We start from the raw sequence: 14,695 nt of genomic DNA on the forward strand, positions 1-14,695 counted from the left end.
TAGGGATTTACCGGCATCGGTAAAATACCGGTACCGGTAAATCCCTGCCGCCTTACTACGAGGTCCCTTAGCGGGTTGGAGTTTTAACGCCTGCTTTTTGCAGGCGTTAAATACCAACCCGCTAAGGGACCTCGGAGCTAATTACGGCACCGCAAAATTGCGGTGCCGTAATTAGAGCCTTCCCCATTCCCATAGAGCCCTATGGGGCAGAAATGGGAATGGGGAAGGGCAATGGCGGAAGGGGGATTTACCGCCCCTCCAACCTTGGGATGGGGCGGTAAATCCCCTTTCCGCCAAGGCGGTGCCGGTATTTTACCGGCATGAGCCATGGCGCTAATAGTGCCATGGCTCACCGCCTACCGTGTAATGAGGCCCTTAGAGTGTGTCTAAGGGTGTTTATTTAGAATTACAAATAGTATTGCCGTATTTCCTGCGCAAAGGTATCTGGGCCTAGCGGGGTGGGAATTTTGGCACTGGGGTCTGCTCTGTCTATTTGGTCTACCCCGGCCTTGGCCCTGCCTCCCTAACCCAGACGTCACTAGTGGGGATGTTAGAAACTCTTAGATCGGTAACCCCTAACTGTCTTTCACTTCCTGGACTTCAGGTTTTTTCCCTAAGACGTTGGCTACCTGACTCCCTAGGGATGCTTCTTTCCCTCTCCTCTGCTTAGTGTTCTCATGAGTTGGGAATGGTGCCTTCTTCCGTTCAGTGTCAGGCTCACTTCTTTCACACCTGCACATATCAGATCCTTCACTATGTTGTCCCTTTAAGATGTCCTCCTTCCAATAGTCACTGTCCCTCCAATCTCTCACTCTGCCTTTCCGCCTCCACCATTTGATCTTACTTCTTTTCTTTCTCCTGTTCTTATTATCGTTCATACCTTAAACTATCCCTCTACCTCAGTTATCTACCTTTGCCTCCTTCTTCTCACTCTAATTCTTTGCTGCTTACTATTCTTCTCGTACTACACGTACCAATAGCTACTACTATTCTCCCACTTCCTGTTGTTCTTACGTCTCTCTTCCTCTACTACTGTTCCTACTCTGCTACTATCACTATCCCTATACTATCTGTACTTCCCTGAAACATTCAGGGATATGGTTCCCTGCTCTCCCCTTCGCTAGCCCCATTCAGGCACTCAGGAATATGGTGCCCAGCTCACCCCTCTACTACCAACCACAACTCTACTACTTATTTTCTTCACTCGCTATTTTGCTACTCCCACTGTTTAATGTCTTTACTTCCAACTACTATTACTACTACCTTTGCCACTACTACCTCTCAACTCTGCTACTCATACTCTACCTCTTCCACTCATACTCTCCCCTCTCTCATACAAACACTCCACAGACCTCCTCCTTATAATAGCCTCCACACTCCTTTCGCTCTCGCCTCCTCTGGTCTTTTGGACATCCTCCACTGCCTATTGTCCCCTCCCAACTAACCCACACTAAAACATTCACACAGGCTTGCTTAAATAGACCAACTCTCCCTGGATTGGCCAATTTACCTTAGCAAATCACCTACCTGGCTCCAAGGAGTGTGTCTTGGGGATGGCGTGATTAGGATTCGTAAGGGCGTGTAAGCCCGGTCCCCTATCCTGCTGCATTCTTCCAATGATCTGGTAGTTGGCTGAAGGAAACTTCAGCTCCCTTGCGTCTAGGTCTGGGGACAGACCTACATTCACTTTCCAATTCCCTGGTGGGCTAGTGTTTTTGTCTTTAAAGAAGAAGGTCTATTTAAGGGCCTTTCACCAATAACCCCATGTGGGCTAGTGTTTCCCTGCTGTCTGGTATTGCTAAGGTCGAAGCACACCTTGCTTCCCTTTTCCCAGGCCTCGTCCCTAAGCGGCCCGGTGTGGTAATGATGTCTGCCACTCCTCTGCGGCTCCAGCGTCTTCCCCGCTTTAGCCTCTCGTCCTGCGCCAGGTCGCATCTTTGGGTCGCCACTGCCAAATGAGGTATGGAGGGGCTGAGAGGAGGCCCTTCGTTACACTGTCACCGAGGAAGGGTGTTGGGGCTCGGGCTCCCTCCCCCCCTTGACAGGGCCATCCAGCTGGCCCTGTCACACAAGGCACAATCAACTTTCCAAACTCTGTATTCCAGTCTTGTAAAAGGGTCAACCTGCTAGACTAATTGCCAGATACTTGGATAGTGCATTTAAAATACCCAGAGAATAACTGCTGCAATGCACAGACTAATGGGCCTCATTACACGGACGGCGGTAAGGGTTAACGGTCACCGTTAATGGCAACGGTGACCGTTAACCCTTACCGCCGTACTACGAGGTCCCTTTGCGGGTTGGAGGAATCAACGCCTGCTTCTTGCAGGCGTTAAGTACCAACCCGCTAAGGGACCTCGGAGCTAATTACGGCACCGCAATATTGCGGTGCCGTAATTAGCGCCTTCCCCATTCCCATAGAGCCCTATGGGGCAGAAATGGGAATGGGGAAGGACAATGGCGGAAGGGGGATTTACCGCCCCTCCAACCTTGGAATGGGGCGGTAAATCCCCTTTCCGCCAAGGCGGTGCCGGTAATTTACCGGCATGGTCCAGGGTGCTAATAGCACCCTGGATTACCGCCTTCCGTGTAATGAGGCCCATTGAGTGCCACTGGTGATTGCTTATGATCCAGCACTAACACAACTGAATAGACATTTTACCGACTTTCGACAAATAATCAGCAGAGCTGACAAACAGAGACATTTCCAAGGAAACACCCATGATTGCATACAACAATGGAAGCGGATTTCTATTAGATCAAGAATGAATAAAGCATGGCATATAGCCATGCAATGGTAGAAGAGGCAAAGGCCCTCATTACAACTCTGGCGTTAAGGGTTTAACGGCGCCATCGGCGCCGTTAACCCTTAACGCCTGATTACAAGTGTCCCTTTGCGGGTTGGTGTTTAACGCCTGCTCTTAGCAGGCGTTAAAAATCCAACCCGCAAAGGGACTTTGGAGCTAATTACGGCACCGTAATTTACGGTGCTGTAATTAGCACCTTCCCCATTCCCATTATGCCCTATGGGGGCAAAAATGGGCATGGGGAAGGGCAAATGGTGAATGGGGAATTACCGCCCCACTCACCTTGGAATGGGGCGGTAATTCCGCCATCCACCATGGCGGAATCGTAACCTTAGCGGCATGGACCATGGTACTAATAGCACCATGGTCCTCCGCCAAGGTTGTAATAACATCTCAAATCTTCCAACACATATGCACCAAATCTATCGTAACGAGAACCCATAGAAACAAACTGTCTATAAAGAAGGGACAGACAACTACAGGTTGTATCGTGTACAACTCAAGAAATGCCGGCAAGAAAAGTATGCAGGCGAGTCTTGCCAGGAACTATGTGAAAGAATCAACCTACATAGATACAACATCTGGAAGCACAAAACATAATTTCACCCAGAACAGGCCCACGCTACAGAACCTATGGGTATTGGTTTTGAAAGGAGGCCTCTCAAAAACTACATGCAGAAGAATGTGGGAGCTCCAGTACTTGAGGATACCCAACCTAAAAAGAGAGGTCTGGACACAGAGTTATGACACAATATGGCCACACCTGAGGCTGGGATTATCAAGGCAAACACACCAACAGCGCTAGACAACAATCGGCCCACGCCACCTGTATTCAACAGCTGTGGGGCAGTGTAGTTCAAAAGTCCTAAAGGGTGAGGGCAAAAAAGATACCAACAAAGGAAATCTTGGGTATCCAAGCACACATTATTGGGACCCATGATTGAGCACCGGGCACTCTGAGATAACAGTGGACATTGCATCATTCAAGCATCGCTAATGTATTTTGAATTTACCACGTTACATGTAATTCAGTAACCTATTATTAAGGATCAAGCACTGTGAGATAACATTAGACATTACCTCATTTTAACCTTGGGAACACATTTTGTATTGGTCCTATAATATGCAAGCCAGCGAGCATAAGCAACTGGCACTGACACCATATTAATGCTGCATAACACATGTACTTACCTCCGGTGCAATGGCTTTAGTGTACACAGTATTGCAAGCATAATTTGGGTTAGTTGCAGCAAAGGCATTTAACGCAGAACTATAAACATTTTTCGATTCTGTGTGTGGTGAACGTGAATCATCACATCCTGCTGTTACTGTCATTCAGTAGAGCTCCTACACTACGGTCTATAGTAGAGCTCCTACACTACGGTCTATAGTAGAGCTCCTACACTGCGGTCTATACTGAGCCCATCTTACATGCCAAGCAATCATAGCCCGCAAGCGGATTGGCTCACAAAAGGCTAGATAAGTGTTATTTTTTCTTCAAATGTGGGTCTTGCTTAATGTGCATTTGACATGTATACTCAAAATATACATTTTAAGAACTGCAGTAGATTTACTAATAACGAACACATACATTGTCGCACTAAATACGTGATTTATTATATTGTCTGCGTGTGTGAAAATATGCCTGTAGGGAGCTTCAAATATGAATTCGAGAACATCTGAGTATGTTAGTGTTGTAATGTAGTCTTGTTTTATGTCACTGGCCTGGATTGCTTGATGTTAGAATGTTGATGCATGAATGCAGCTCAGCAGAATGTTGGGTGCATCTGTGAGTCAATGTTCTGAGTGTGTCAGTTGGGGGCCTGAGCTGGAGTGTGAAGGATGGCCTGTGGGTCTGTTCTACAGTTATGTCTTGTCTCTTGTCTACTGTAAATACCCTCAAGAGAAACTGGATGATGTACATTTGTAATTACGTAAATAAAGCTACCTGGATCAAACTCAATGACTCCACAGCAGGTCTGTGTCTCGAGTCCAGCTTTGCTAGATCAGACATACGTTATAACAGTTAGGATCACAAGACCAAAGGCTCCCCTAGCAACACACTGGCAAAAAGAACACAAGCTCAATGACAAAACGGTTTACAGACAGTTTCCTGTGGCACCAGAGGCAGAAACCGAGAATTAAAATGGAGACAACAAGAAGCAAGACTAATCTGCCGTTTCAGATGCGTGAGCAACGGTTTAAATTCTGACCATGAATTCAATGTATTCCTGTGAATAATGTAACTCAGCAGGACAATTGTAAAGCAGGGCTATGAATAACCTTTCCATTATACACAATCATTCCCCTCTCCCATGGATCACCCATGATCCCAGTCCTCTTAGCAGACCAACAGATTCCACTCCAATCGCCACCAGTACCCATTGATATGGCAAGCTCTATCATAGCTCCCGTGCTGTCTTCACACACCAACACACAACTTGAAACAGCCTCAACCTCTTGCAGATCTACACTGCCCTATATACAAACTGTGTGATACACAGAACCGGCTGCCATCCAGCAACTATATCCCTTCCCAACAAAACACTAGATACTTAATCTAGGAAGTACTGGGAAATCAGATATCAGCGACAGGAAGGATTCTCCAACACCAAGTAGGCGGTAAGTAAAACTGCCCCAGGCATGAACTCATTATGGCATGCACCCGGGCCTGGGACCCATTGCAAAAGCTTGGACCATATCATTAGAATATGCTATTTATGTCCTAAACCTTACATGCTCAAGCCATGAGCATGTGGTTGCCTTCTACGATGATCTGCACATCCACTACTTATTGCCCGATGAAAGAAGATTTGAATCTATAACATTTACAAATTAGAAAAAACGGTGTTATTCTTTTGACAACCCATTGCGGTAGAACACCAAGCAAATGTAATATTTATCTAGAGAGGTCAGGCAACCATGGCAACGCACCTCTATATTGACTATGCACATGCGCTCCAACGGCTGCTAATCCCCTCCAGATCTCTGTCTCCCACACCGGCCATGCGCACCCTCAATCATGAGGGACACTACTTTTAACGCAGGCTCTCACTGCACAACCACCATGTCTTAGTTCTAACTATGAACACAGCATTGAAAGACTTCCCCAGTGCACGCATGCGCGCTACGGATTAGTGTCTCACTGACACCCACCCACACACTGTCGGGGCGTACCATAAAGGTACTGTACGCAGCGGAGCATTAACCATCAAGCAGATCATCCCTGCCGAGAGGCCATGCACAATATTTAGCCACAGCCGAAAGGCACAAGTAGCGGAGACTGTATAATCACTCAAACCAGTGTTAATACTCATGGATTATCTACATGGGATCTGGAACATTCAACTGATTATGTAGTGCTGAGATCCCCTCGAGATAAGCAATGACATGCTGTTCAATGTACAATATGCACCCAACTGGTAGAGCGACACCGCTCACCAGACCCAGTTGCTTTTACTGTCAGCTGCTACATGCCCAGCGGGCACCTTTAAATATTGGGCAACAAACACTGGATGTGCACAGTCCCAACTCGTGTAAGAAACACTTGTTTTCATGCCACACAACTCCTTTTGGTGGCATGCTTTAACCCTAAAACTTCACTTGTTCTTCATTAAATAGGATGACACAAGGGCCCTCATTACAACCCAGGCGTTAAGGGGTTAACGGCGCCGTAAAAGGTGGCGGCGCCGTTAAACCCTTAACGCCTGATTACGAGGTCCCTTTGCGGGTTGGAGACTTTAACGCCTGCTTTTTGCAGGTGTTAAAAACCAACCCGCAAAGGGACCTTGGTGCTAAGTACGGTGCCGCAATTTGCGGCACCATACTTAGCGCCTTCCCCCTTCCCATTGAGCCCTATGGGGCAAAAATGGAAATGGGGAAGGGCCATGGCGGCATGGGGAATTACCGCCCCGTCAACCTCGGAATGGGGCGGTAATTCCCCATTCCGCCATGGCGGAGTCGGTAAGTGACCGGCATGGACCATGGTGCTATTCGCTATTAGTACCACGTAGTTGCACCTCGCCCCCATTGTACCACGGTCCAAGGTCCTGAGGGTAATTGCAACCCCATGTCAAATATGGACACGTCCAACCTTTTTTATTCAATTTTGTACACAGATTCATCAAATTGATACTTCAACCAACCCAACAATATGGGTAGTTCTCAAACCCTATAGGTAAGGCTTTTTCTGTGTCTGGCCTGCAAGCCTTCTGTGCTAAATTAAGCAGAAGATATAAACTAAATATGACTAAGACCAACAAGGGTTTTTTTCTCTCTCTTCCTGTTCACCCTCATTTCTCTTGTTTTGCTATCCAATTGACATACGAACAAATGTGTGAATTTTGAATATTTATGTGATCCACTTCTTTTACATTTCGGATAACAATTATTGCAATTGCATTTCAAAATGATATGAGAACAAATCATGTTTTCTGTGTTGATCATAACGTGATTACTCAAAAAACACCATGATTTTTATGTTCTGCTTTTTATGTTTTGTTTCTTATATAAATCGTGATTTTGATTGTGAAAATAACAATCACTAATGCTTTTTGTTTTATATATACAAAATATCTTTTTTTTGGCACCAACTGTTAATTACTGTACCAATACAGCCTTGAAAAAGACCTGGATGGATTGAAACATGTGTCGGCAGACCTATTCTAACCACGAATTAAATGTATTTTATGACAACATTCTGGCAAGCATGATTATTAATTCAGCTAATCATTGTGTATCAGTGCAAGAAATCCGGGGTCCAATACTTTCTGCTTTCAATGTACTTGATTTTAAGTTTTACATTTCAATATGATAAAAAATACCATTCATATTTTTTTAAAACTTACTGGATGTCACTTGAACAGTGCTCTTAATTTTGTGAAGCCACTAGATGCAACTGTTTTGTGATAGAAAAGGTAAGCCCACGTAAAAAGTAAATTTGTCTTCAATAAGTGCCTGTCCTAATCCGAGATATATTCCTCTGTAGCCGAGGTAGCTGTTTGAGGACAGAATTCCAAACATACTCTTCCTGCGGCAATGTAAGGTTGAAGTTACTTACCTATAACTATTGTTCTCCATCATGGATCTGGCATGGATTCACAATCTCATCAATATTTCCTGTCGTCAGGCTGGGAATCCTCGGTAAAAGAAAAAACAGTTTCACTTTCACAAAAAAAAATGTATTTCTCCTCTAAACCAATCACTGTCCTCTGGGTCATACTGCCTCCATCCAATGACAGTCCGCTCCTTAAGCCCCTCCTCTGCAAACCATCTTCAGATTTGGTAATCATGTAAAGTGGCAGTATGACCAAGAAGAGCCGCAGAGGGGCCGGAGGGACAGTTTGCATTTGAATCCATGCCAGATCCATGCTGGAGAGCAAAAGTTACAGGTAAGTAACTTAAACCTTCTCCAACATGGGGTCTGGAATGGATTCACATGCTCATGAATAATGAATAAATAGCAGTCCAACATTACAGAACCATGGGAGGTGGCAAGGTTCAACAGAATCAATTAACTCTTACCTCCGGAACAGGCTCACCTCATGCGAACAGGTCGCGTAGCACTGCTTGGCTAACTCTGGACTCCTCCCTGGCATCCCTGTCGACAGAGTAGAACTTTGTGAAGGTGTGTGTGGACCTCCACATAGCAACCCTGCAGATGTCCAGCAGGGGCACACCAGACAGGAACGCTGTTGTTGCAGCGACCGCTCTGGTGGAGTGGACTCTCAGACCGCTGGGCCGCGGTCGGTTCTCCAACTGATGACAGTGCGTGATGCAGGCAGAGAGCCACCTTGAAACGGAAGCCTTGGACAAGGCCTTCCCCTGGTTCACAGGACCAAAGTTCATAAATAGTTGTGAAGTCTTCAGAAAACTCTTTGTGCAGGTCACGTAGAACTTCAGGGCACAAGCAACATCTAGCGAGTGCAAGGCCCTACCTGACAGCGACAAAGGTTTCGGGGAAAAAACAGGTAACACCAAAGGCTCGTTGAGGTGGAATTCCGATGGAACCTTTGGCATGAAAGAGAGGTGCGTAAACACAGCACCACACTTGATTTGTGGAAATTCAGGTACAGTTGCTTGCAGGATAGGGCATGTATATCACCAACCTGTTCTGACAGAGGTGATGGCCACAAGGAAAGCCATTTTCCATGAGAGAAACTTGAGTGGGGCCTGATACATAGGCTCGAAGGGGGCCCCCATGAGCCTCGTCAGAACCCCGTTGAGTTCCCACACCGGGTCAGGTACTTTACTGGGAGAAAGATCAGAAATGTCCTTTCAGAAACTCCTTGATGAGTCAGTGGGACCAAAGTGAAGATCTTCCTTGAGACCTGGTCTAGCGGGAGATAGCCACCCGATGTACATTGATGGAGGCGTGTGCCAGTCCGGCCTTGGCCAAGGATAGCAAGTATGGAAGGATCTGCAGGGCCATGACCCTCAGAGGGGTAATCTTCTGTGACCAGCACCACATAGCGAAATGCTTCCACTTGTGCCCTTAGCACTTCAAAGTCGACGACGCCCTGACCGTGGCGAGGACCTCCTTGCAGTCCACAGTCAACTGATATCCTCCAAACTCTAGTGAGAAGATCCGGAACCACTGGCAGCTTGACCAGAGGCGACACCGACAGGCTGAGAAGCTCCGGATACCAAATCTGCCTCGGCAACGCTGGGGCGATGTGTATCATCTTGCATGGACACTGTATGAGTGTGTTGATGACTCGTAGGTGGAGAGGGAACGGTGTAAACGCGTACAGAAACTGCCCTTCCAATTGAAAGGAGAACACGTCCCCCAGGCTTCTCAGCTGTTGGAATCTGCTGGCAAACGGCTGGCACTTGGAGTTCGCCGCTGACGCAAATAGATCGATCTGGGGCCTGACCCATTTGACGAGTAGGCGGTCTACTTCATCCTGCGAGGCTCCCACTCGTGGCAGGAGTGCAGTTCCCTGCTGAGGAAGTGTGCAATGGTGTTCTTGGCTACCACCTGGTGGAGAGGGACAAGGAACATCCCCTGTCTGATGGCCCAGTGCCACAAGTCCTGCGCTTCTTTGGTGAGAGCTGGGGATTGAGTGCCCCCTTGCTTCCTGATGTAAAACATGGTGGAGGTGCTGTCCATGAAGATCCTCACCACCTTGCCTTTCAGAGACAGTAGGAATGACTTGAGGGCCCAGAACACTGCCTGTAGCTTGAGTAAGTTGATATGAACATCCCTCTCCTCCGGCAGCCACAGGCCTCTGGCGGGCAGACATCCGGTGTGCACTCCCCAACCTTCCAGTGAGGCATTCGTGGTAATCGTCTCCTGGCATGAGGGGTTTACAAATCCCATGCCTTGGGCGATGTTGGAGCAGGCGCTCACAATCCTATCACCCGACGGAGCTCATTGTTGAGAGAGATCTTGTCCGTGAAGCATCCGGACACCTGTATCCAGCAAGCGTCCAGGAATTCCTGTAGGGGTCGCATCTGCAACCGGCATAGACGGACAAGGTAGATGCAGGATGACATCATGCCCAGTAACGACTTGATAGCCCACACCCCGGCCATCTTTGTCGTCGACAGCCGTTGGCCTTTCCTTGAATGGCTGCTTACCTCTCCTCCAAGGATGACGCCAGGCAAGACACTGTATTGAGTCTGGCACCTAGGAACAGCGCGTTCCGTGATAGCATTAAGCAGGACTTCAGAAAGATGACAGAGAATCCCAGATCCGTCAGTAGCCAGATGGTTGTCTCTGTATGTCTGTCGGCCAGCTCCCGTGAGCGGGCACGAATCAGCCCGTTGTACAGGTACGAGTATACATGTATACCCTGTAGATCCAGATGGGCTGCTACTGGTGCCAGGGATTTCGTGAACACTCTGGGGGCAGATTTCAAGCTGAAAGGTAGGGCCTTGAACTGTAAGTGCTGTCCCTGCACCACGAAATGTAGAAACCTCTGATGTTTCTTGTGAACGGGGACGTGGAAGTAGATGAACTCCAGGTCCAACAATGTCAAGAAGTCTCCTTTTTCCACTTGGCCGAGCACGTGTTGCAATGTGACCATCCTGAACTTTTGGGACTTAAGGTATTTGCAGCAGACGTCGAAGGTCTAGGATGGGCCTCCAGCCCCCTGTCTTCTTTCTGACCAAAAAGTATCTGGAGTAGACTGCGGAGCCCCGGAGCCATTGGGGAACAAGCTCTATTTCCCCTTTTTGCAGCATGGGTCGTACCTCTTCCAGGAGCTGAGGGTTGTGTTGCTCCTGACGGGCAACCGGAGGGATCCGCGGACACCTGTGTTGAAACTCCAGGGTGTGTCCTTGGGCAAGAGCGTCCAGCACCCATCTGTTGGTGGTGCTCTTTCCCCACTCGGTAACGAACCTCGTCAGCCGGCATCCCACTGGGGTGCACGAGAGGGGGACCGGCGTCCCAGGCGGTTCAGGCTTGCTTCAGCGCTGGCGTTCTGCTCTGCAGGGGACGGCAACGCTGTCCTCGCAACCGTAGGCCTGGGAACGGCCTCTGTATGCTTCCTGCGTTGAGATTCTGGACGGCTGACGGTATGACATGGAGAACCCTTTTGAAAATCTACTCGTCTTTCCCCTGGAGGAGCTAAAAGACGATCAGTGCTTCTGGAGAGTGCCCAGGGAACTGGGTACCTCTGTGTCCATCTTGATGGCCTGAAGGGACTAGTCGACGACATTCCCAAAAAGATTCTCCCTGTCGACGAGCATGTCCAGCACCTTCGCTTGGACCTCCTGATGGAAATGTGTGACTTCCATCCAACCTTGGCGACGAAAGCAGACACTGTTCATCATTTGCCAGAACCCTGTGTCAGCGATGTCCAATGCAACTGTGAGGCCGCGGTCCGACGCCACTTCTCCTTCCTGGAAGAGAGAGATTGTCTCCATCTTCTTATTGTCAGGGAGGAACTCCAGAATCGGCCCCATCTTGTACCACATTTCCCTGTCGTATCTGACCGCTTTAATAATGGACGCCGTTGTGTAAATCACCTTCTTTCCCATGGTGTCCATCCTTTTCCCCTGGCTGTCCGGAGGGACTGAAGACGATGAGGACGGGTTGGTTGACCATTTCCTCGCGGCGGCGGATACCACCAAATCCAGAAATGGTTGCAACCTCAGGCACTTGGGTGCGGAGTCTGGCAGCCTATATTTCTCCTCCAGCCTATCCCGTTTGGCTTGTACCGTACAACGGTTCTTCATGAGGGCCAGGCCCTCCTCCCAAATATCATCTAGAAAAGGCACTGCCATGATCGTCTTCCTCTTGACCTTGCACTTTTGATACAAAAAGCCCTCCTTCTTGGTTTCCTTGGGCACCAGCTGTAATAGCTCGGGGGCCCTGGTAATCATGGAGTGGGGACACTCTATGTGGAGCATGTGGCGCATGTGGCGATTAACCGAACCCTGAGACAATATTTTCATCATCATCCATCGTCGTGGCTGTATCTGTTCCCATGTCTGGGTATGCTGGGGGAGAAGGGGCCCGATGTGGAGAAGGAGATTAAAATGGGGGTGTCAGATGACGCTTCTATGTCTTCGCTGGAGACTGATCAGAGACCTTCCCTCCTTCTTCTCCGTCATGGTTGGAGGGCGTGAAGTAGACCCAAAAGGCCTTGAAGAATCTTCGATGATCTTCACCCTTGAGGGGCACATAACTTCACCGACAACGGATCCCCGCTGTCGGCAGATGAAGAAAAGAGCACACAGGTTTCTCTGAAACAAAACTAGAACTGTTTCTGTCGAAAACATGAACAAAAGTGCAAACAGCTTGGACGCAAACTCGAAGACTCCCAACACAGAAGCGTGCAGTAAAATTCTAAAGATGGCCACCATAGATGGGGTTTAGGGAGAAGATTGTCATTGGATGGGGGTAGTATGACACAGAGGTCAGTGATTGGTTTAGAGGAGAAATATAGTTGTTAATGAAAGTGAAACTTTTTCTTTTACCGAGGATTCCCAGCCTGACAACAGAGTGGTTACCAGTCATTTGGTCGAAAACCAAATGGTCGAATGACCATTTGATCGAAGTAAAATGGTGGAAAAAAAGGTCAAATTTTTTACATTTTTTTTTTTATTTTTATGGGGGGTTCCCCCTCAAACCCCCTTTTCCTTTATTAAAAAATATTTTTTAAGCAACCAAAACAAAAAAATATATAAATAAATAAATACATTCAACCTTTTTTTTTCGACCATTTTGATTCGATCAAATGGTCATTCAACCATTTATTTTTGACCAAATGACCGGACACCCAACAGAGTATATTCATGAGCATGTGAATCCATGCCAGACCCCATGCTGGAGAAAGACATGTTTAGCAATGCACTTTTATGTTGCTCATTTCATTCTGTGGTCATCATCTGATGAAGAAGTCTATGGATCTTCCAAAGCTAATGCGTTGCACCATCTCAGCATGATATTTTGAGTTATTCCAATAAAAGGTGTCACAACTTGGATTTTGTAGGCCAGTTTGTACCCGAAAGAGTTTATGGTATATGCCTAAAAGAGTTTACAGTAGTTACCTGGCAGCTTATATGGCACACCCAAATTTAGTCATTTTTAAAGTGATACAATCCTGTGGGCCTGAGGAGAGAGTGGACAAAGTATAAAAATGAAATGTTTGTTGTAAAGCTTGCAATATTTACCTTCCTCCATCAGCGAGAGCTCGCACTGAGAGTGGCTGATCAGTGGGAGGGCTGCTGTGGTAGAGCCGGATCTGGTGGGCACCTTCATTCAAAGAGATCTAAAGAGGAGACAGGACACTGCAGTCATATCCTACAACAAACCTACTCCACTTTGCAGGGGCTCGGATCAAATGCCCTCTGGTCACAGCTGAGCCATGGTACCAGACTCAAGTGTGTGTGTGTATGTATCAGTAAGCAATGAACATTCTCCTTGAACAGGGTCGGACTGGTACAAGAAATAGGCCCGGACACCCAACAAAAAGTGGCCCACCTCTCGCTTCAAAAAAGTGGCCCACCCCTCCCCTCACCTCACAACCCTTGACCTCTGATGACATCACCGGAAGTGATGTCATTTGACCGCACCCCAAAGTGACATCCCAGGAAGCGATGAAACACGACCTTTCACCCCTTAAAAAAACAGAAAGTGGCATCAAATAGCATTGTTCCTAAGTACACTAAATTATTGTGAACCCAGGCAGACATCCAAGGCCAAATGAACGCTTAAGCTCTTTTTTATAGAACAAATATGCATACAATATTACCCAACATGTGTTGGTACTCATTTATCGACCTAAGAAGGATGAAAGGCTTTTTGAAAAGAAAAAAACAATTGAAAAAAAAATAATGTTTTTACATTTCTTTTTATCAAAACCGCATGGCCAAAAACTGGCCCCCACTCTCCAGGTATGATTTCGGCCCGGCCACGGGCCGAAAGGCCGAAGGGCCCATCCGACCCTGTTCTTGAAAAGATGTTCTAACCTAGAGTTTAGGAAACTGTATCAATATCTATCAGAGATCTGACTGCGCATCAACTAGCAGAATCCTCCAAACATCCAGTACTCAGTGCTTGGGTAGATCTGCACATGCCCTGACTGACACTAAACCCTCCCTTCATGCCCCTCTGAGAGCAAGCCCGCAGTTTTTCTTGCAAATAAATTACTTTGTTAGCCTAACTAAGGCATCACCATGTTATCTTTTTTTTAAATCAGCACTTCTTACATTACTCTTGGCTAACATGGTACAAGTAAAAGGAAATATATGACTATCTACCCTTTCACATCAGTTAAAAAACTTTATTAGGAGAAACTTAATATAAACCAATTTATTGCAACAAATCCCTTGAAATTCCACTAGTATGGGAAGTGACAACAATCTTATCTCGGAGTCCCCTCTCGTGGATCTACACATGATGTAATTTTTTATCTCATTGTTAATCCGATGGGCTG

General features: G+C 47.1%; 1 protein-coding gene across 1 annotated transcript in view; it reads right to left on the reverse strand.

The window, feature by feature from the left end:
- LOC138550118 (uncharacterized) overlaps nucleotides 1-14,695 on the reverse strand; it is a 494,885-nt gene that overhangs the window by 113,955 nt on the left and 366,235 nt on the right. Inside the window, exon 22 of the mRNA XM_069642386.1 lies at nucleotides 13,431-13,528. Coding sequence (XP_069498487.1) covers nucleotides 13,431-13,528 — 98 coding nt within the window. The remainder of the gene's footprint in view (nucleotides 1-13,430; nucleotides 13,529-14,695) is intronic.

The sequence above is a fragment of the Ambystoma mexicanum genome, chromosome 1q (assembly GCF_040938575.1).
Source record: "Ambystoma mexicanum isolate Mex_15411 chromosome 1q, UKY_AmexF1_1, whole genome shotgun sequence".
Classification (NCBI taxonomy): Eukaryota; Metazoa; Chordata; class Amphibia; order Caudata; family Ambystomatidae; genus Ambystoma; species Ambystoma mexicanum.